The 22,530-nt window shown below is 56.6% G+C and overlaps 2 protein-coding genes across 9 annotated transcripts in view; both read right to left on the bottom strand.

The window, feature by feature from the left end:
- The window catches only part of NPEPL1 (aminopeptidase like 1), an 18,854-nt gene extending 11,400 nt beyond the window's left edge, over positions 1–7,454 (bottom strand). Inside the window, exons 1-5 of the mRNA XM_039864702.1 lie at positions 7,236–7,454; positions 6,460–6,645; positions 5,835–6,002; positions 2,219–2,308; positions 1,666–1,747 (exon numbers count right to left, since the gene is read on the bottom strand). Coding sequence (XP_039720636.1) covers positions 1,666–1,747; positions 2,219–2,308; positions 5,835–6,002; positions 6,460–6,645; positions 7,236–7,385 — 676 coding nt within the window. The 5' untranslated portion in view covers positions 7,386–7,454. The remainder of the gene's footprint in view (positions 1–1,665; positions 1,748–2,218; positions 2,309–5,834; positions 6,003–6,459; positions 6,646–7,235) is intronic.
- A 1,881-nt stretch (positions 7,455–9,335) lies between these two features.
- Positions 9,336–22,530, bottom strand: part of STX16 (syntaxin 16) — a 39,336-nt gene continuing 26,141 nt past the window's right edge. For 5 of the 8 annotated variants that reach the window (XM_039864703.1, XM_039864704.1, XM_039864705.1 and 2 more), the window contains 2 exons: positions 21,856–21,936; positions 17,060–19,799 (listed from right to left, as the gene is read on the bottom strand). In XM_039864703.1, coding sequence (XP_039720637.1) covers positions 19,695–19,799; positions 21,856–21,936 — 186 coding nt within the window. In that variant the 3' untranslated portion in view covers positions 17,060–19,694. Of the gene's footprint in view, positions 9,834–17,059; positions 19,800–21,855; positions 21,937–22,530 lie in introns of those variants that run through there. The other 3 variants (XR_005653207.1, XR_005653208.1, XM_039864707.1) reach the window with 3 other exon arrangements.

Genomic DNA, 22,530 nt, shown 5'->3' with positions numbered 1-22,530 from the left:
CGAGCTCTCTCCCAAGAAATATCTTCTAGCTTTGGCTTATTTCTCCCGGAGTGCTGTCCAAGCCCCAACTCCCTGCCCCCTTTCCTGCCCCCTGGCCAGCGGGGACCAGGAATGCAAATTAGTTCCAAGGTTCTGGGGCTGCAAACGATTCTATGCGAAGCATTGTTAGGCAAGAAAATCCACTGGGGAAAAAATACTGTATCATTCCCAGAAAGAAACACAGGATTGCAGAATGAAATGATCTTTGGATAATGCTTCAAGGCCGCTCCAGCCCACGCTCTTTCTCCCCTCCCGAAGGCTCCACGTACTCAGACTCACCGCCCTGTCCAAGCCCGCTCCCTCCCCTGCCTTGCTGTTCAGTGGACTCCTCAGCTTCTCAAGAAAATCGCGGCCTACTGAGGGCAGAGTTCATGCTCCAGGTTCTCCAACAACTAACCTGGACAATCACAGCAACCAGGACAAGAGCCAATAATGGCTGCCTGGCAGACTCCTGCTCATCCTGCAAGACCTACTGCAAAGGATGCCTCCTCCGCGAAGTTCTCTGACAGGAGCGGCCTTCCTCTCCACGGTGATCTGTTTACGTGCCTGCGACACGCACCCCAAGGCCCCCAGTGACCCCTGCCTCGTGGCATTTACAACCGTGTGGACCTCTCCTCTGAGCGTGGGCGAGGCCTCACGCCTCACTGCTGGACATGGCAGAAGCGCTGAGACACCGTTTCCAAGATCAAGTTACAGAAAGAGACCTGCTGCCATCGTGCATGGCTGCTCTCCTCGTTCCCTCGCCCCGAGGCCTGCCCATGACGGAAGGAGCTACCACCACTGAGAGCCACTCAAAGGGAGGCCCACGTGACAAGGAACAGCCCGTGAGCACCTGCGGCCTGCTGGTAGTGCCAGGAGTGGACCTTGCTGGGGGCGCGTCCCCAGCCCCGGTCAAACTTTCAGATGACGCAGCCCTGTTAACACCTTGACAGCAGCCCAGGTGAGACCCTGGGGCTGGGACGGAGCCGAGCCAGGCCCGAGACTCACCACGGGACTGTGGGACCGTGAACGTGCCTGCTCTTAGCAGCTGCCTTCCAGCGTAGTTTGTTTTGCACCCACAGACAAAAGGACAGGGACCTTCCCCCTGCCAGTCTGAAAGCACCTTGTCCTAGCTGTCACTGCACCTCCGGGACCCAGGGTGTGAGGAAGGGTGGGCCTGGTAATCAGAGAAGGCTCCGTGAGGCAGTGGCTTTGAGCCGAGACACGCAGGGCACAATGTCTTTGCCGTGAGAGCATCTTGGGTGAAAGTATTCCAGATGGAGGGAGTCGCACTACAAGGCCCAGATGAGGACGTGAACTTGAACTTGTGTTTCGAGGAACAGAAAGGCCCTGCTGAGCTGGCCCACAGAGCCAGGACCGTGGCACGTGAGGAGGCCGGAGCGGGAGCGGCTGGGGAAGGGCTTGGAGCCCGCGGCCTCCAGAGTCTGAATCAGAATCTGAGCCGCTGCCCGCTCAGTCCCCCAGAGGCGGTCTGCCTCCTGAGGTCCAGTCTCAGGGTTGGACGCGGGCCGGTCTCCTTCAGGATGAAGCTTGGGACAATATGCCACGTGGCCCACTGCCTTTCTGCCACCCAAGGTACCCTGCGCCACTCCGAGGCCGGCCCGTGAGGACCAGGCCCCCACCCACCTCCGAATCCCCTTGTCTTCAGCTCCTCGTCCCGGATGACGGTTGGGGTGATCCCCAGCTCCTTTCCAACACTCCTAATCTCCTGGACGTGTTCATGGAAAAAAACAACACGGAGGCACATGACAGCTTGAACCAAGGCGAGGCCAAGGCTCTGGGCCAGCGATGCGCTGACGGCTGCATGGTGGGAGAGGGCCCAGGCCTGGAGGCCGGCAGCTCCAACTCTCTCGGCTTTCAGCGTGATTAGACCCAGAAGAGAAGGCTCGCGCGCCCTCCCCGCTCTGCAATTTCCTGCAGCTCGTGGCTGGAGTCCTGCACAGGGGCCTTGGATGAAGGCCCTGTCCTCCCTCCACCCTTGGCCCAGGCCCGCAGGCCCCTTACAGCTGGACGGGGAGCCAGAATTCGTTGGCAGCAGCCCCAGGCTGCCCCAGGCAGGTGAAGACGCTGCGAACCCCGACCCCCTCTAGCCCCAGGTTTCCCCCGACCCTCCTCGGGGTCTACGGACCCACCGGCCCATCCTGGTCCCACCTCTGGCACGACCCCCAGGGCCACGCACCTCGAGAAAGGTGTCCGTGTTCATCTCATTGCAGGGCGTGTCCACAATCCGGGCTGCCAGCCGCACGCCTTCCGTGGCGCTGGCTAAGCACTGGGGAAAAAGCGCAGGCTGTGGCTGGGGCCCCGGGCCCAGGTGCGAGGGCACCGCCCTTCCCCACTCGAGCCCCTGGGCCCGAGGCCGTCAGAGGCATACCTTACCTGGGAGGGTGGGGGTTCAGGGCTGCTGACAGGCAGCGAGGGGCAGGCGGAGGGGGAAGCAGGAATCGCACTGCCTGCTCTCACTCCCCAGTGCCCGAGACCCCCCCACAATCCACAGGACGTTCTCACTGGCCTCCAAAGTCACAGTGACCCTTCTGCCTGTGGGGCCCACCTGCCTTTCTAGGCCTCGCCCCCTGCTGCTCTTCTCTTCCGGTGGCAGGTGGCCCTTGTGCCTGGCCCGAATGTGCCTTGGGCACTGCTACCTCTGCACCAGGCCCCTTCTCTCAAGGGGCTGCTGCCCTCTCCTATGGACCAAATGTCTGAGCCCCCAGACCCACGTGTTGAAGCCCTTGCCCCCACTGGGATGGCATTCGGAGGCCTTTGGGGGTCATGAGGGTGGGTACACAGTGGGATTCGTGTCCTAACAAGAAGAGGAAGAGACCAGGGCACCTGCTCTCTCTGCCCCATGAGCACACAGCAGGAAGGAGCCGGGAGGCGGGTCCTCCCCGGAACCCGCCGTGGGCCGGACTTCCTGCCTCTGCACGGTGAGGAGAGACTGTCTAGGCTGCGTTCTCGTGGCTGCCTGAGCTGACCAATGTACCCACCCTTCTCTTGTTGTCAAGATCCCTACCATCTTCTGAGGCACCTCTGAAAGGCCGTATCCTCCAGAAGTTTCTCCAAATCCTCCCAAAGGAGCAGAAGCACCACGCCCTGAGCCCCCGGCCTGCCGGTCCTCCCAGCTGCCCTCTGGCTTGTGAGGGGCGGGGCATCTTTCTGACTTGAGCCACATGCGAATGTGTCAGAGACCCTGACCCACGCTTGCTTCCGCAGTCATCTGACGTGACACTGCTCTAGGCACAAGGGCAGTAACAGGCAGACCCTGCCTCATGACACTCACACCTCGACCCTGCACCAGAAGGGAACAGGAGCCTGATGCCAGCCACCGCAGCTGCCGCAGACGGGCGCGGCCCCCCGCTCCCCCTTTCTGCAAAGAACTTCCATCCTGCCTTTGCTTCAGCCCTGACCTGGAAGTCCTCGGCCTCCTCATTTGTCTCTGCCCAACTCGATCCCCATCACCCGCCCCCGTGCTTCAGACAGACGGGCCTGGCTGCTTTTCCCAGCACATGGGACACAGGCGATATTGCAACGGAAACACGGTGCAGGTTGAGCGGGGGTGCAGACAGCACCGAGTTCATCATCGCCTCTTCCGGTTCCGCAGTGTCAGGGAGGGCAGGCTCTGGGTCGATAACGCAGTCCTGCCACCTCCAGGCCCTGTCCAATTGCTGCGAGAGAACTGCCTGCCCTGAAGCAATTAAACCCCGAAGCCTCAAAAGCAGAGACGCAAAACTTGACAGCTCAGATATGAGATGTGCCCGCGGGCTCTCCCCTGGGGGGGCCACGAGGGTCCCCGGCTGTGGGCGGCGCAGAGACCCATCACTCATCTCTGACGCAGCCTGGGGCCACGGTCTGGGAAGTGCGTCAATGCCCTGAGACTTGCCTGGAAGGAGGCCGGGCGCTCAGCACGCACACACGCCTCTGGCGAGCAAGCTCCCAGCTGGCGCGTTCGAGGGCAGCCAGAGGAGGCTTCTGCGGCCCCGCCACCACCACGAGGCCACACCGGTGTGGCCTTGGGGAAGAGCCTGCACCTCATCACGCCGCACTTTCCTCATCACTAAAGCAGGATCATTCGTTCATTCATTCATTCATTCTATCCATGCTTACGTGAGCACCTACTGAGTGCCAGGCTCCACTCAAGAATTCAAAGATGTCTAAGGGACATCTAGACTCAGAATTCAAAGATGCTAAACTCAGAATTCAAAGATGTCCAAGGGACTCAAGCCCAGCAGAGATCACGACACACTATTCCATTCAATGCTACGGAGGAGGAGGGGACCCGGATCTGCACAGGGGCTGAGGAGGTCCCCACAGCAAGGAAAAGGCCACACAGGTGTCAGATCCCCAAGTGTCCACAATCTGAGACAGACGGCGACCGAAGCTGAAACCTCTACCCCTTGCTGGCATGGCTCCAGAAACTTCCTTGGTGTCTCTGAGCCTCAGCTTGCTCAACTCTAAAATGGGAACAGTAATCGGACCCGGCTCCTAGGGCTGCTGGGAGAGTTAAGTAAACCGATCGACGAGGGGGCAGGGCCTGACGGCTGACGAGCACTCAGAAAACGCTGGTGTTCAGTGGCCAGCTTTGCCTCTGTAAGCCCACGGGAAGGGGAAGCTGGAAGGGGTCACTTGGAGGCAGTAAGACCAGTGAAGGGGCTGCTGCGATGGCCCAGGAGAGCGTGGGGTGGGGTGGGGGCGCCGGAAGCAGTGGCTGTGGGTCGAGCAGCAGCAGCTGGGCCAGTGCCGCATCATTATGCACAAGGCTGGTCTCTGCCCTCTGGGGGCTGCCATTCCAACGTGGGGCGCAGAAGATAAACAAAGATGTATAATGTCAGGTGGGGATGACACTCAACTGGCAGAAAGCCTGACGGTGTGCAAGGGGCCATGTCAGCCAGGATGGCCAGGCCTCCCTGGGGAAGGGCTGTGGGCAGAAGCCAGAGCGAGACGAGGCAGGCTTGGAGCAGGAAGGGCCCTGGAGAGGGAGCCTGAGCAGGACTGAGCAGGGTGAGGCTGAGGGACAGCAGGAAGTCAGTCCACTGTGGCTGGAAAGGAAGGAAGGAGGGGTGAAGAGGAAGGGGCTTGGAGGGGTGAGAGAATGGGAGTAGGGTGACGCTCAGACCTCTGGCTGATTCATGTTTCTGAAAAGTCTTATAAGCAGAACAACAAAGAGGCTCTGTTTCAGGCGGGCGAAACAGGTTCTGATCTGAGTTGTGTCTGGTGGGGCCTCAAGACGGTCAGTCCAGGGTGGAGGAGAGCGTCCCAGACTGCAGGAGCCAGCTGGATGGGGGGGCTCACCTGGCACTTACGGGGACAGGAGGATGAGGTGGGGGACGGGATAACCTGAGATCGGCAGCTGGGAGTGGAGGCTGGAGGCGGGGAGGGCAAGACCACAGTGACGGGATATAGGGCAGTCACCACGGGGCCGTGAACCTGACGTCCAGCCCGTTCAAGGACTTCCAGTTAGAAATCACTCCCAGCCTTGCCTGGCCTCACCATGATAACTCTGAAGATCAAAGGAGATGACATGCGTGACAGGGGACTTGATACGTTTGCAGACGGGACTCTCAGCAGTGAATCGTGAAAGCTTAGGGGCTCAGCAAATACTGCTGAGCAGAACCGAACCTGGAAACCGAGAGCACGCTGAGGGAGCGAGCGCCCACGCGTGTGCAAAGGCCTCTGGGCCTTCTTGGGAATGACGGCAGGCCTCCCGCCTCCCCCGAGAAGGGGGCGAGAGCTCCCTGGACAGCCCTCCCGGCGGGCCAGCCCGTGGGGGCCCGGGGACACGGTGTGAACGTCCAGACACCCACTTGCAGAGTGGACACTTCCACTGGCCCGTTGTCTTGTCCCACCAGGAAAAACTCCACAGTGACTGTCTTGTCTGTGCGCCGTGAAGCACCTGCGCGGTGGGTGAACAGCGGGAAAGCCCGGGCCAGGGCGCAGGCGGAGGCGAAGGCGTCCGACCGCTCACAGACCATCTGCAGCACAGAGAGGCGGAGTTGTGACGGGGCGGGCGGGGGGCGCAGGTCACAGGGCCGACCCAGGGAGCCGCCGACAGGAAGTGCTGGGGCTCACGGCTGGGTCGGACGACACTGTGCATATCATCTGGACACAGGCGCCCCCACCAAGCCATCACCCCGGGGGTCTTCCCCCAAACCACTGCTTCCACATGTGAGAAGGAAGACACAGGCCACCAGGGGCTACCTACTGCCTTCCAAGACGGGACATGGAGGGACGAACAGCAGACCCCCATCTGAGGCTCAGAGCTGCCACCCACACTGATCCGGGAGAAATGGCTTAGTCTCTCTGACCTCAGCGTCCCTGTCCGAGGCAGCGGTCACAGTGTCGGGGCTGTGGCAGCATCTGAGCCAGAGTGCTCTGCGGTCACTCTGCGGTCACCCGGGGGGTCGGGGACCGCCTCCTCTCAGCACTCACCACGATGCACCGATGAGTCCCCGGCGGCAGGCAGGTCCGCACAAGTCTGGTGACGAAGTGCGCGGCCGAGGGGCTGTTGTGCCGGCTCACGCGGGGGGGCAGGGCGGCCACAGTGGCGCAGTTCAGGTACAGGGGACAGCTGTCCGTGGGGTTGGGGTTGAGCGTGCTTAGGGCGGCCTGCCAGAGCTGGACCAGGAGGGAGAGACAAAGACAGACACCTGACTTCAGCGGTCCGCATGCCGGAGCCCGGCCGCTGCGTGTGGACACTTGTATGGTCAGAGGACACTTTCGCAGCTCCCCAGGGGGTCCCCACCGGCCGTCACCAACACGTGTGGCGTCTCACTAGAGCTACGTGTGTGTGTCTGGGGCACTGGCACGGGGGCGAAGCACTGGGCACTTGAAGGCCAGTCTGAGGGCTGCTTGGCTTCGAAAGGGCGGAAACCGGCAGTGGGGGGCCCCAGCCAGGTGCCACTGCCACGGGGTCTGGCGGCAGGCGGCCGCTCGAGGCACTTCCTTCGAGGCGGGCCCAGCTGCCAGCTCCGCCGGAGCCGGCCGGGGGCGGGCGGGGCCTGCCCGGCCGCTCGTGGGAGGCGGCGGCCTGGGGCCTGGGCGGCCGGCCGAGCCTGGCGGCGCCGCGGCGGCGGCGGGGGGCTCGGGCGAGGGGGGCTCGGGCGGGGCCTCGGCGGCCCCCGCCCCGCGCCCCGGCCGGCCCGACCCCGCGCGGCCTCCGCGCCCGGCCGGCGGGGCGGCGCATGGCGGCGGCGCGGCCCGCTCACCTCCTCGGTGACCCGGGGCTGCAGCTTCCCGCGGACGTGGCTCCAGGGCACGCGGTGCAGGTGGTGCAGCTGCCCGAGCAGCAGCAGCGGCCGGCTCTGCGGGTCCGCGTCCCCGGCGCTCGCCACGAACTGCAGCCCCGCGTGCGCCATCTTCGCGCGGCCCGCGCCCCCCGCCCCGCCGCTCGGGCGCCCGCTCCGGCCGGGCCTCGGCGCCGCCCCGGCCCTGCCCGGCCGCCGGCCCCGCCTCCCCCGCCGCTCCGGGCCGCTCGCGAGACGTGCAGGGCCCGCCCGGGGCGCGAGGGGGCGCGAGGGGCGGAGGGCAGGCCCCGGGCTGCGCGCAGGCCTCGCCCCGAGCAGGCCCCGAACCCCGGCGGGCCCCCACGCGCGTCCTGCCGTCCAAGGGCGGACAGGCCTTCCGGCATGGGGCCCCGGCTCCGGGCCCCCCACCCCCCGCAGGCCGCCAGCGGACCCCTGGAGGCCTGACCTCCCGCGGGTCCTGGGCACACTCAAGCCCGGCCAACCTCACGTCCGCCCCAGCAGTTCCCACCAGGCCAGAGTCTAGCTGAGCCCTGAGCGGGCGCGGCCCCGAGGGGAGGCAGGCCCCCCGCAGTGGTCTCCGAGCAGCTAGTGGTGGTTCTGGGGGACCCCACACTGGCAGCGCCGCCCTAACCACAGCACCCTGCCCATCACGTGGGGGTTGGCAGGGTGGGTTTGGGACTTGTGCCAGCTCTAAGGCCCCACTGCCTGGCGGGCTGGGTGGTGTCAAGTCTCTTCCTCTTCACGTCATAGGTTCCCCGACATTTCTCAGACCTCTACTCTGTGCCAGGCACTGTCCTAGTAGAGAGAGGGGTGTCAGGGACATGGGCTTCCATCCAAGTTGCTGCTGGGATGGCCACTTATAAATCGAGGTGTCACCTTGTTAAGTTGGAGACCCCGTCACCCCTCTGCAGGGAGGGTCCACGGCCTGAGCAAGCGGCCCCTTACAGCCTCCCACCCGACTTAGGGGGAGAGGGACGGAGGAGGCAGGGGGCTTACAAGACAGCACCTGAGCCACCTCTCCCTGAAGAGAGGGGTCCCTGGAGGGTGTTGGGGCATGCGGGGGATGGCGAGTGTGCCGCTGGTGCGGGTGCCGGCTCCTGCTGCGGCTCAGAGACAAGGGTCAGGGAGTGATGACCCAGTAGTGGAAGCTCTACCCGAGTTATTTAAAAGTAAAAATCTGGTCCCCCACCCCATCTTGTCGGCGGCCGATTGTCCCCGGGCCTTTGGTTGGCACTCTTCTCTGTCACCCCTCCTGTGAGTTCCACCCTTTCGACTGGCAAAGCCGACGCCCTAGTGTGGGGATGGAGGCGACCTCACAGCCCGCCCTCAAGCCACATCGCCGTCTTCCCCGTCGGCCTGTCTCCTCCAAAGCTTTGAGCCGCGGCCCCTCGGGAACGGCTGGACGAAGAGCTTCGGCGTTGTGAAGGCAGGGCCTGTCGTGTGCGTTGGCCCCCGGTGCCTGGCCCAGAGCAGGCCGTCAGAAACTACCCGATGAACGAGCGAAACGGATTCCTCCAAAACCCCCAGCTCTGCCGACGTAAAAGTCGACACTAATTGGATCTTATTTTCTTCAAAAGATTTTACAGCGGCTGAATGTTTTCACACATTTGTAAAGGGTACGAAGAGCACGTATGAAGATCTATCACTCTTTTTTCTGTTTGCAAACACACTGCAGACAAACGCAGGGCATTCTAGCAGGAGCCGGTGGCGGGGGATCGTCCTGGAGGCCTGAGGATGAAATGGGACTTCCGCCAGCAAACAAGACACGGGAGGCACCCAGGTGGGGGGAGGCTCGGGGAGCAAGCGCAGACCCAGAGTGTCCATGGGGCTCTGAAGCTGGTGTGAGACCAGAGGCCGAGAGAAATGGGTGATGGCGGGCTGGGGAGTCTGATCTCTCCATCGACCTCTGCACACTGAAGAACAGTCCAGGAAGCACTTCAGACAGCAGGGGCCTGGCGCTTCTGTGTACAGGGAGGAGGAAGGGGGAAGGAGACTGTCGGTGGCGAGGTGATTTTGGACGTCTTTCCTTTTAGACGGCCCCAAAAAAGGATGAACGAGAGATTCAGTTCAATCACATTTATTAAACACTTATTGCACACAAAGCAAGAGAAAACGGTGGATGCTTGTTAAAAACAGATATTACCGAGTCTGGTTTTCAGCCACCCCCAGATCGAAGAAGTCCAAACCAAACAGAACGTTCAGGAATTATTCCTCTTCAGAACCCTGCCAGTTTCCTCAAGATGCAGCCTGTCACAGACACAAACACCTTCCAGGAACGCTCCCCCTTCTCACTGCAGACTTCACAGACTTCGACGTCAGTAAGACAGGCAGCGCTTTGTTTAGATAAAATTTTACGAAGGTACTAATCCACAGGTTAGTATATATTTCACTGTCAATAAAAAATTCACCTCAATTAAATTTTCTGTAAAAAATGAAAACTTAAAACAACTCACCAGATCTTTAATGCAATCCGAGAAATGTTTTTGGTGGCTTGACTCTTTCCAAACTCAACTGGGTGCTCAGACTTAATTTAGGAGTTGAGGAAAAGACTTAAAACTTCTGGAAGAAATCAGAACACAATTTCCAGGGCTTATTAGGAAGTTTGGGGGTACAGTTCACACTCTAGACACATTTCTGAGATCGCATCATGTAGGCCGGCTCCAGGAGGATGAACTGTGTGTTGAAGTGTTCGTGGTATACTGGCGTTCACCTGTGTGAAAACCCCCAGTGCCTGTGTGGACATGACCCATCACCAGGACACTCCCAGATGCCATCACGTCTGGTAGGAGACAGAAACAGTGGTCCTGGGAACACTCGTTTCATCTTCCTGGTGTTTTCAATCATTCATTCAACATGAATTATCAGTTTTGAAGAGCTCCAGGCTGGGTCAGGCTTCGGGAATACAATGGTGCGTGTGTGCGTGTGTGTGGTGGGGGGAGTGGAGGGTGGGTGTGTAGGGGTGGGGAGCAAACACAGCAGTGAAACCCGGAACTCCAGCCCCTGGGAGCTGACTGGGTTTGGAGGTGACGTCGTTGCTGGGTGTCAAGGGCGGGCCGTGTGCCAGGAAGGCCGATCCCAGACAAGGGCGTCACTCAGCAGGGACCCAGAGAACTCAAGGGCATGGTCCATTCCGGACCCATCGAAAGCTCGTGTGGCTGCGTGTTAAGTGGGCGTGAGGTGGCTGCTGAGCCATGGAGTTTGGACCTGACCTTGTGCCCGACTGAAAGGCCGGGGAGGTGGCTCCGCCAGAACTAACGTGAAATTAAGGCCGGGCTCCCTGCGGTTGAGAGCGACCACTGCCTCACGCGTGGAGGACACGGCGGGCGGCTGGGCTCCTGCCACCTTCTCCCATGGCGCCGGCCCGGGGCAGCTGGCCCGGGCGTGAGCCCCGTGAGGGCGACCCTCACGTGGCCGCCCGGTATGCTGCCTGGGTCACGTGTGCTTGTGCCTCCCCTCACCATGCCTGGACATCGCGGGGTGCCTCGGTTTCACCGTCTCAACATCGTGTCAGACACACCAACCGGAACTGCGCTCAGTGTCCCCGAAGGACTGAAAATGAACCGACTGCCATAAAAATCACATTTCTCTAGAAACTTAAAAAAATGCATTGACTCGTGAAAAAGGGGAAAATCCAGGACAATGAACACGCGTGCACCTTTTCCCTACGTTCACACGTGTGCATGCACGTGCCTCTCCCGCACCACTTAGTTACTTCCCTGAACACCTCTGTGTGTACCCCACCCCTTAGGAACAAGGACACTGGCCTCCGCCGTCACCACACCCCGATCGCACCCACGGGGATTTATCACTGGAGCAACGCTCTCGTGACCTAATATACAGTCCACACTGCCATTTCTTCGTCTCCAAAATGTCCTTCACGGCCTTTCCTTTTTGGATCAGAATCCGGAGGAGGATCAGGCCTTCCGCAGGGACGCCCGTGTCATCGCTCTCCTCTGATCCAGAACCGTCCCTGCCCCCGTCGCTCCCGACACTGACTGACACGTCCCCTCCGAGGTCCCACAGTCCGCGCTCGCCTGACGGCTTGCTCACCACCGGGCTCGCTTTGGGCAACAGTACGCACTGTTTCCCGCCACACCTCAGCAGAAGCCACGGAGCACACGCGCCGCCCGTCACCGGCCCGGGCTGGTGACGCTTTCCGTGGGTCCCCTGGATCACCTCGTGGTGAAGGCGTGGCTCCGCCTGTATGATTAACAGAATGAACGTCGGGGTCCTCTTTATGCCGCGTGGAGTGACACAGACGATGAGCGTGTGCCGTTTCCGGACAAGCTCTGCCCGAGGTTCTGTGGATACAGAGTGATGGCCTCTGCCTGGATGCAGCGACCATCCAGGAGTCACAGCATGGTGACTTTCCAGCGGTCATCCCTGCTCCACTTGGCACCTGGTGTTCTCGAGTACAGAGCACCTCCCCGCCACCCCCTCCCCGCTTCCCTGGGACTGGCTACATCAGTCGTGGGGTTCAGTGCAAAATGACGATGCAGAACCTTTTTAAAAAAAGAAATTTCAAGATGGCGACAGCAGAGCATTCAGCCAAAAATGGGGCCCCGCGTGATGGCAACAGCCGCACACCCACGAAGCCGCCCTGCACCCCGCCATGTACGTATGCATGACGTTCAGTCTCACTGGTCCCTGTGTCCTCACGTAGGCTGGGGACGGCCCCACCGGGCCAGCTCCTATGTCTTTTTCACACGTTCATATCAGTTTTCCAGCCCTTCTGTCCCTTCTGGAACAATCAGATGACCTCCGGGCCCACTGTGTGTCCCTTCCCTGGCCCAGAGTCAGCCTCTTCTCCAGGGAACCTGTCCTGTGAGTTGGGGGAACAGGCGTCCAGAGAGCTTTTTGTTGTTCCTAGAATGTATCCCACCGACAGACCGAAAAGCTATGTGACGTGCGTCTACAGCCCTCTTTCCGCCCACAGTCAGCGTTAGGGTTTGCTGTTCTCATTTGTTTTACGTTTCCGCTTTCTGAATAAGTAAAACGTTTATATGGTTCAAAGGTCGAAACTGTAAAAAGGATTTCTCAGAGGACTCTCCGGTCCCCTCCGCCCCCTGCTACTCATCCTTCCGAAGGTAAACATTTTTTATTAGTTTTTCTCTTATCTTTCCTGTTTCTTTTTTTGAAAAGAAACACAAGATCACATACATTCATGGATCTGACACCACAGATAGAACATTGCATGGAATCTTTGGCAATTTGCTTGAAAAGCCTATTTTTTGGTAATCTCATGTAAAGCACTGTGCTTTTACCTTCAGATATCGGTGGGCTGAGAGAACGTGCTAACAAAAATGGACCAGGGGACGGAACTGCTTGCTACTGGAGGTCCCCCGCCATTCCAGCAGCCTAAATAACTCCCCAAGGAAGGGCGCAGGGTCAGGTGGGACCGACCCTCGTGTCTCAGGAACTAAATTCCTATTTACTTCTGAACACCAGCAAAATCATTTCTGTAGTTGCAAACGTTTTCAAGGGCATATTGAAGACCCAGAGCCCAGGGAAGGGGCAGCTGCAGGAAGGAAAAGAGAAATAATCAACAGACCAGCTGTGGTTCCACGTTCCTGGAAACAAACAGCATAGGAAAATGGAGATGTATAGAAAAGCGAAACGAAGGGGACGTGTTTATTTTGATCGAGAAATCTTTTCTTTAGAAAACCTTCGCAGGACCCTTTCAAGTAGTTTCTCTAGTGCATTGAAAATGATTCAGTCTTCGAAAACCTGAGTCACGTTGTTTTTTCCAGAAACACCCCTGCGTAAAGCAACACATTTCCCTGTAGTATCTAAAAGTGGAGACTTTTAAAAAGTAAGAAAGGGTTGTAAACCTGCTGCTGAGGGTTTTGGCAGCTGAGCAGTGTGAGGGGGAAGGGCGGGGAAGGGCGGGGGAAGGAGAAATTAATCAGAAATTGTTCGTTGTTTTAAGGGCCATGAGAAGGGAATTTAATATTTTTTAATTTTTTTTTTCTCACTACATCTGGAAGGTTCCATATTTCAGGCTGGTTCATAGTTATAGGTGAAATGTACTGAAATGGAGCCACATTGCTGATATTACAATGCAGGTTAAAGGCTAGATTTGAAATAAGATCACTTATCCCTTCTCAATGACCTATAAAACTTAAGTGACCTTAAAATCCAAACAGAGTGGAAAAAAAACAAAAAAACCCATTCCAATCAGGTTCGTGGTCCTAAGATCTTCATAAATTCAGTAACACTTGAACATCACCTGTGAGAACCATAAAACAATGTTTTGAATGAGAACCATAAAACAATGTTTTGAAGTCTTTCTCTCGATATGCTGGGAACACGCAGTAAACGTGCTCTACCAACTACTATTTTTAAAACGTGGTTTGTTCCATGACCAACTCGGCAGCTCAGGAAACCCGCTGTATACACCACGGGTTCCCGTCTTTCTTTTTCTTTAAATGAGAGGCTACCTTCCATTTCCTGACACCCTCGGGACTGCAGAAAGGGAGGATGGGAGGAGCACGGGGAACGGCCGTCGAGACCAAGGCTCTCTAGGGTGGACTGTGGAAATCTGAGGGGACGAAGTGACAGAGATGGTGGCCAGCTCGGGAACTTACCAAGTCAAGGGGCACGGTCTGCTGGTGTGCCCGCACCCCTGCCGGTGACATCCGCGGTGCGTGGCGTTTGCGTCCGCGAGGCCCGACGCAACTGCTGAAGTTCTGGGTAAATTTAACTATTCGCATGAACCGAAGGTGCTGTCGTTGTTTAACTCAGCCGACCTTTCCAATGGATGACCAACCTTGAGGCTTAATTGGATTTTAAGGAAAAAAAATCAATTTCTAGTCGTGGCCTGGTGTGGAAATGAAGTGCTACGTTTGTAGAATCACTTTTGCTCAGGACTATTTTTTTTTTTTTTATTTACAACTTTAAAATGACATTATCCATCTTAATAGGTGTATGTATACGTACACGTGTACGTACCTTTTCTAAACAACCACAAATACACACATATGCACACCAAGTCACATCACAAAAGAATCATTACTTTCTTTCTGTTCAGCAGCAGGCCTAGTCATCAGCCACAATCTCTTCACACCAATTACACGAAAACCTGAGCCAGGGATAATGACATACCAACTGTTTGCAAATCTTGCTTAGCTTCGGTCGAGTCTAATCTTTGTAATAAGAAAAAAATCCTTGAGGAAGCTTTTCCCAAATCACATCTTGACCATTAAATCTTTCTTGAAGAAGGTCATTTAATTTTATGCCCAGAAATGAACAATCAAAATGGCATAAGCATAAATAGTACTGGTCTGGAAATAAGAAAGATGGACGATTCTCGTACTAGCCCTGGGTTATCCAAGTCTTGGGACCTCGGCAAGCCCGCTCGTGGGTCCCCATTCCTCCGTCTGGAAAAGGGGGAGGTTTGGGGGTTGCTCTCCTTACCCGACAGTCGATGAAAACGGAGGTCTGTTAGGGTGTCCCAAGCCACAACACCAGGTTAAAAAAAACCACCAGATTCCCTGAGCACTTCCTGAGAGGACAAACGATGCAAACCCGAGCCCCTTTGCCTCCACTGCGACGTGTGTAAAATGAGAGAGACCGTGATTACCAATGGCAGAATTTGGATGATTAGCTAAAAGCAATTTTATAATAATAGTTGACAGACAGAAAATGCTAGACCCAGTGGTCCCCTCTGAGCCCGGTTTCAGTGTGCACTGTGTTGAATGGAGCCTCACTGAAATGGTCCATTTTACCTAGACTCCGGAGCTGAAGTGGAGGCCCACACGACTGTCCTGAGCATTCAGGACAGTCCAGAGAGCTAATGTGAGTGACTGGACAAATGATTACTTTGTTTCTTTTGCCTCGATTGACCAGGGAATTGTACAAAAGTCTCTGCCATTTGGCTCTGTGGAACGTCCCTTTGTGTCATAAGAAGACTCAGCCGTAGACTGGCAGAATGACATCAAGGGTGGCGTGGAGTTGGGGACAGGACACACATAGCACACGGCTGACGCCCATTGTCCAAGTCCTGACTCTGAGCCACTCACAGACGAGCTGGAGTCTGTCTGCGTGCCACCCCGAGCCCTCACGAGTTCCCTCTAAGACTCATCACTCTGAAGGAAGGGTCTTTTCCTTCGATTTCGAAACAAAACTGAAAAAAAATATCAGGCAACCAGGTTATGGTCGGCATCTGGGCGGTCAAGGGAGCAGTGAGAGAGAAAAGCAGGAGTTTTTAAAGGCTGACGGTGGAAGCCCGTGTACGCGTAGTGAGTGCCAAGCTCCAAAACGCAGCCCACGTCAAAGGAAGCAAGTCTGCCCACCTGCGCCTCGGAGAAACGTCGGTGAGCCAGCACCGCCCACCCGCTGGCCTGTCCTCCCTACACCCTACTGTGAAGACATGTCGGCCAGGTCTCTCCAGGCAGTTCCGTTCTGGCCACAGTCAGGGGTCCCGATGATCAAAACCGAGCCCGCACGCAGAGGAGCACGCTGCGCTTCCAAACCCAGGCACGGACTCCGCGGGGCTGGGAGGGCGCCCGCCGAGGCCACGCAATGGAGACAGCCAGCCAGGGACTTCTCGGCTGCTCAGACTTTTGCTTGGTTCCCTGCAGTTATCAGGGCACATCTGCACCCAGCCCAGTCCCGTCGCCTGGGTGTCCAGAAGGACCTACCCGGCGGTCCTCGCTGCCACCCCTCCGGGCCGGTCACGCCTGGGGCCGGGCTCCGAGCCTGCCAGCTCTTGCTCGACAGGGAGCTTCGGAGCCCATCAGTGCACACTCGTCACGCCGTCTCAAGGATCGGCGTCGGAAACCCAGGAGGGAAAAGGCCACGAGGTCCCCGTACAAGGAACACTGCCCGCCCCGCAGGGCCCACACGGCCGCACACGCCGTCTCGGTCACGGCAGTCCTCGCCAGCACGGGGGAGGGCTCGGATGCCACTGCTGGGCCAGAATGTTCCTGAAGCCTGTGGAAAGTGTCTTTCCTTTCACGGTGGATCTGATTCTGAGACAGAGCCAACGGCTGATGCGCAGCGGGGGGGTCAACGTCTGGTGAGAAAACAGGCTGTGGGCTCGGTGACAGGAGGCTGCCTCCGTGTGGCTTCTCTTCGGGCTTTGGGACAAGGAAGGGCCATGAGCCTCGCAGGTGAATGCCCAGCTCGCCACAGCGACTGCGTGGGGAGACAGCGCCTGCTTCTGTGCGTAGAGACCCTGGTGTTCGGCTGCAGAAAGCGAGACCGTGGCGCCTTGACAGCCCCCCCGACACAGAACCAGCCACACATCCGAGGACGAGACACAAAGTCCCACTCGAGGGGGTTACAGTCCTGGCTTTGGGTCCAGCAGCAAATGCTTTCCCTGAAGTTTTCAGTGTGACAGGATGGGACACTTTCAAAGTCAGTTAGACATGCAAACCTGCCAGAGCCTTGTGTAAGAATTACCTTTCGGTGAAGCAAACACACGATTTTGTTTGAACATCTCCAGATGTTTCTTGGTATGTACATGAGGCTTACGGTTTCATAAGGAGAAGATGAGCTGCCTGGCTGGCAGTCCCTCTGTGCACACTGGCCAGCGCAGGGGTGGGGACCTCCGAAAGCCACGACACACAGATTTGAGGCAGAGGCCTCAGGCCAAACAGTCCCGGAGCCGCCGGCCCTCCCAAAACACAGATGCTGGGGAGGGAAACACGAACCCCGTCCTTAAAATTAACGCTACAACTGCAGGACGTTCATTAATCTGCCTGACTGCTTTACTGTACAAAAGTTTCCAGTAACAGTAAATTAGTTTTTAAAAAGGACAAAAAAAAAAAAGTCACATTGGCTAGAAGCACGTCACTAATTGCTTTATTTAAGCACACAAGAAAAAAAAGTCTTATCTGACCAATGAGCTTGGAAGGGTTTTATTACCTTTAAGAAGCCATTAGCTAGGATAAAACACTGAAAGCATTGGTGTCAAAACAAATAAATAACGCTTTCTCAATTAGCGAAGAAAGCGGCAAACCTGTTAAATTACAGACATACACTGCTTTGCTCCCACGGGAAGCCAGACCCCCCCAGCCCGAGTTAATAAAATGAGACAGCAGATTTCAGGAGCCCTGGGGCCCTGACAGTCAACACTGACGTGACGTTTCTCCTCTCCCGACGGGTCAGCGGGGCCACCCCGGACACAGGAAGTGGGCAGCTCCTCAGGGCGAGCCTGGGTGGACAACCGACCCCCGGCCTTGGCCCGCCAGGGACACTGGGGCCCCCACGACAGCTGGCCCCAGGCAGAGGACCCGGACACACCAGGATGCTGCTCTGATTTTTCTCTTGCTCACCGAGCGCTGTGGCTCCCTGCCCAGGTACAGGCTCAGCAGAGAAGCACAGGGTTTGGGGAGCCAGCTGACCAGCACCAGGCCAGCCTCCGCTGCGGGACGTGGCTGTGGCGGGGGACAGCTGGGGCTTCAGTGGGCACTGCCCCAGTGTCATTCGGAATGGGACGGCTCCCCCACCCCACGAGACCCTTAAACCATTTCTAATCAGACCCATTATTTTACCCAAATGGGGTGCGGCGACAAAAACCAATCCTCATTACCCTACTCGTTGAGAATAAATATAAATAAAAGGTGATTCTTTCTTACAATCACTTTCCTTCAAGACTCAGGATTTTAGACACTTTAGGGACAGTCCACTATTCCCGGCACAGTGTCTGGGAGGGAGGCCCTGACGGGGACAGCCTCGCTCCTGGGAGCGGCTGGTCTGGACTCCGTCCGCCACTGGGCTGAGGGCGGCTGGGACTACAGGACGCCTGCCACCCTCCCGGTACGCAGCGGCCCCACGTTTCAGGGACGAGCTTCTTTGCTAATAAAGGAGTGTCCGTCAGGGAATACCACGGTATGTCCCGGAATGCCAGGGCCACCTTTAGATCATTCTACGGCCACGGCAGCAATAAGAACGGCAGGGCCACCTGGCACGACAATGACTTGGGGAGGGAAGCCTGGGACAGGGGCCTGGGCATCAAGCCCATCACCTGTTTGGATGGACAACTTGAATCTCTGAACTTGAGTTCAAATTTCTAGAAACAACTTCAAAGCCAATTCTAGAGAGGCATTTTACGTGACTGTTCCAAATAAAATGTAGTACATTAAAAGTAAAAACAACAGAAAAGCCATCAAAAATGATACAAAGACCATTAAAACTCTACTCATGTCTCGACCAATTAAAACGTGTACAACTTCGGTTTTCAAAGTTATCATCACTTTCCACATTATTCCACAATCCCAGGAACATACTCGAGCACCATGTTGATGACAGCTCAGCGACAGAGCCTGACTTTGGCAATGTGATTCCCGCTCACGCCAACGGGGTTTGCCTGCTCGAGGTTTCCACCGCTTGTAGGAACATGCCCTGCCCACTTCCGGGGCACACTTCAAGGAGCAATGGGAGAGCCAATAAATCAAACCTCTGGTGGAATGTTCTACCTTGAAATGGAGTGATGGCTGGTTAATAATTCGAGATCCCAATGGGGTGACCCATTTGGAATGGCCTCTGTGTAAATTCACAGTTCATTAAGTGGTATCTGGTTTGAACAGGTCATTACGTAGTTAGCATATAAGTAATGGACTGAGCAAGGATGGCTGGGGCTGTGCACAGGGAAACACTGGCCGATTCCGGTGACTCTTTATGACACTGTCAAACTTCCTTTTAATGTGAGGTTAGTTCACGTCACCGACTTTTAAGTTTAGATGGTTTTGTTAAGAACCCCTTTGCTTTGCGGTAGAAAACGCAGTACACAAACTCTGGATGAGGACCACCCACCCACGATGCGTTTGAGCTCACGAGGCTACCCTCGCTGGCCCTTCTAAGCATGTTAATTCACATCCATGGTGGTGTCTTACTTTTCACACTTCGTTACCCTGATCATTAACAGTGATGGAAAAGCTAAATTAAATTGATGGGGACTGGATTATACATTCCTGAAAGGCTTCTCAGTTTGTCTTCAACTGGAAAACATACAGGTAAAGAGAGATGAAGAGGCATTTTTGCCTCTATTCGCCAATTTTTGGTACAAAATTTCTTAAAGACCAGACGGTTTTCAAAAATTTTTTTCCAAAAATTGTTTTAACATGCTGCTCAGACTTGACTGCTGAAAAAAAAAAAAAAATAGCATATACGCATATAACATCGAACAGCTTCTGGAGTGCCTGTAAACATTCAACTCGCTTTCTCTTCCTAAAAAAAGTACACGATAACTGGTGACTCCGTCGCTACTCTGCAGCAGCATCGAGGTCCTGAAGCCGTGACGAGGAAGGAAGAACAGAAGCCCACTCCCCTGCCTGGAGCACGAGCGTGGCCAGGAGTCCGTGGAGGCGCCCGCGGCTCAACGCGGTCCGGCCCGCACCTCTGCGACGGCCCACGGGGCGCCCAGCCCCGCACACCCGGGATGCCAGCGTGCCGCACACACAGACCTGACGCCGCTCAGCGAGACTTCACGCCGACGAGGACAACAAGGAGGACAATGATGATGACAAATAATATTAGAATCACAAGCATCTTCCGATTCTTCTTTTGATACTGCTCTGCCTACAGGTAAAGAGGAGGGAAAAAAGCAAGTCACTTCCCCCAAATCAAGTCTCGCTCGTTTCCCATCCTAGGCTCCCGGCTCCATCTCACAGCTGACATCTGCACAGGCTACGCAATTACAGTCCCTTCCATCAGCTCACGCGGTGCGAGCTACACGCGTGGGAGGCTCCGTGACCCCAGAGCTACCTATTTTCCTAGGATTCGCTCGAGCGCGCGTCTGGGACCTGCCACTTGAAACGAAGCTGTCAAAGGCAAGGTTCTGCTTCCAGGCCCAGAGGAACCCGCCTCTCCTGAGCCCGTGCGGGACGCAGGTCTCCGGGGGAGCGTACGCCTCGGCTATGCAATCGCACTACCGACTAATGCCGTGTGGGGGCCGATGGCCTCAGAGAAGCGGATTTCCACCTCCCTGAATCTGACGAGGAAAAGTCATCCTCTGAAATAAAAACGGGAGAGTGCTCCCCATGGAGGTCAAGTGCAGAAAGAGGCAAGTCCCTGTACTTCAGGTGACACAAAAGAGACCTTCCAGAGGAAGGGCGGTGGAGAAGAGAGGCGAGGGGCCTCCAGGCGAGGGGCCTCCATGTCCCCCACCAACCCGACTGGTGGTTCTGTTTGCTAAGTGAGCCGGCCCTCCCGCGAGGGCCGCCATCAACCAGGAGGGGACATAAGGACAGACAGGCTCCCCTGTCTTAGGTCAGGCCTGTGCAGGGTGACTCCCGAGGCTCAGTCATCCTTAGATGAGCTGACCTGCCAAGGATATGGCCAGCCGTGCCACGGACAGCAGCGTCGCTCGAGGGATAAGACGGAGCACCTCACTTTCTCCTAAGTAACCCGAACACCAGGGAAGCCGCGACTAAACGATGTGCTTTAAAACCCCTCAAAATGATTTATAAAAAAGATGCTAAAAGCGTTTCCCACTATCTGTTGTATCACAAAACATGTTTCCCTAGTTTTTAAGAAACTTCAAAACCAATGCGTAATTCAGCAGCAGGTCACAACCTGCGTACTACAGTGAGAAACTAAAGTTAGTTTTGCTCGCTTGGTGACCAAATGCATCTAAATGTTGGAAACAAGCATACACGAGCAGCCTCCTCTTTCTCATGGGACGTGGCAGCCTCACGCCCGCCCTGCACGGGGCGACCAGCACATGGAAGAGAGCGCAGAGGGTTTCCGGGGGCCCTGGGCGGGGCCTCACTTGTTGCAAAGCTGACACCACGAGGGGGGCCTCTGTGCCACAGGAAGTGACTGGTTTCAGAAAAGTGACAGAGTAGGGAGTGAGCGAGTTAGAACAATGCTCAGGATGTGGCCAGAGATACCACTGGATCTGAAAGATACAAGGAAATGGACAGAATTGATTTCATCTGTGAAGTGTTATGTTCCTGTCAAAGAAAACACGCAGCCGTCACTTAGGGAGCCACTCGGCAGCATATGGGTGTCTCTCCTGACTGACCGCAAGATGCTCTCTGTTTATTTCTAAAAAAATGCCATGAAAAACATTCCTGAAATAGCCACCTTATTAGCAAAGAATGAGATAGCTAATCATGCTCTCGCTTCAATAGCCCACTGTCTTCTCAAGGTGAGCGCACAGACGCACGGCGGCGATTCACCGGGAAGCCTGGGTTTTTATCTTCTCCAGAGGCCTGTCTAGCAGCAGCTCATCAGGAACGTGTCACGGCCCGAGAGCCTTAACGTCAGCAGCAGCAGCGGACAGAGCGCTCAACACGCATTTCAGCAAATGTCCACTCAACTCTTCCCTAAAGCCAGGAGACTCAAAGAATGGAATATTTCCTAAAAGGGCGAAAACCCCAATTTCTTTAGAGTTTATTGTCACAGAGGGAGTTCTCAGCAATTCCAAATCTGCGTGAGGGGCGCACCTGGAAACACCACCTGCGAGCTCGGCCCTGCCTGAAGCGACGCCCTCCGTTTGCCCACGACCACAGCAGAGCCGACAACGGGCAGGGCGCCGAGGACGGCTGTGGCGGAAGAGGACCCTCGCCCGAATTCACGATACTTGGTAACAGCTCCTCAAAGGCTCAACTACCGAAAGACAGGATGTTACCTTGCGCAGCTGTTTCAAGCCGTCTTCAGTTTTGATACAGGACTGCTCGACGTTATAATCGATTCTATCGAGGACGGAGCCCTGAGGAACGAATGAGAGTTAGAGACGGTCAACCGCCAGCCGGGGCAGCCGGGGCAGCCGGGGCCCCCGGGGCGCAGGGGTGCGGACCGCAGGCACCAGCATGCGCGACAAGCCAGAAACGGGGCTGCGGAAAGCCCCGGGACCCGCCGTGCAGTGGCATCAGACACTCGGTGGCAGAGTGCTGTTAGCTGCAGTAAGGTCTGGCTCATGAGGGAAAAATCCCGACGGACTAGGGTTCCTTTATCGGGTTTGGCCACACAGGGTATGCCACATTCGGACCGACTGGTGCTTAAAACACATAAAGCTCAGGGCGAGTCGTCAGCGGCAAAGACCCAGCTTCTGCGCCCGTGTGCTGCTGAGCTGCTTGGACCTGAGCGAGCAGAGCCAGCTAGCTAGGCCAGGCCCGTCACGACGGGACCTGGACACTGACCGCCGTGTCTAGAAACATCGACGCAGGCCTCCTGGGTCGCAGCCACGACGGTGAGCTCCCGTCTGCCACGTAAAATCATACAGTTGTCTCAAGGAGAATTTTGGTTTTAATTGTTTAATCTCTTGGTTCCAATAGGGAAGAGGGAACACCAGGCCATGTGGGAG

This window comes from Pteropus medius, unplaced genomic scaffold, assembly GCF_902729225.1.
Source record: "Pteropus medius unplaced genomic scaffold, Ma_sr-lr_union100, whole genome shotgun sequence".
NCBI lineage: Eukaryota > Metazoa > Chordata > Mammalia > Chiroptera > Pteropodidae > Pteropus > Pteropus medius.
This window is presented reverse-complemented; position numbering and strand designations above follow the sequence as displayed.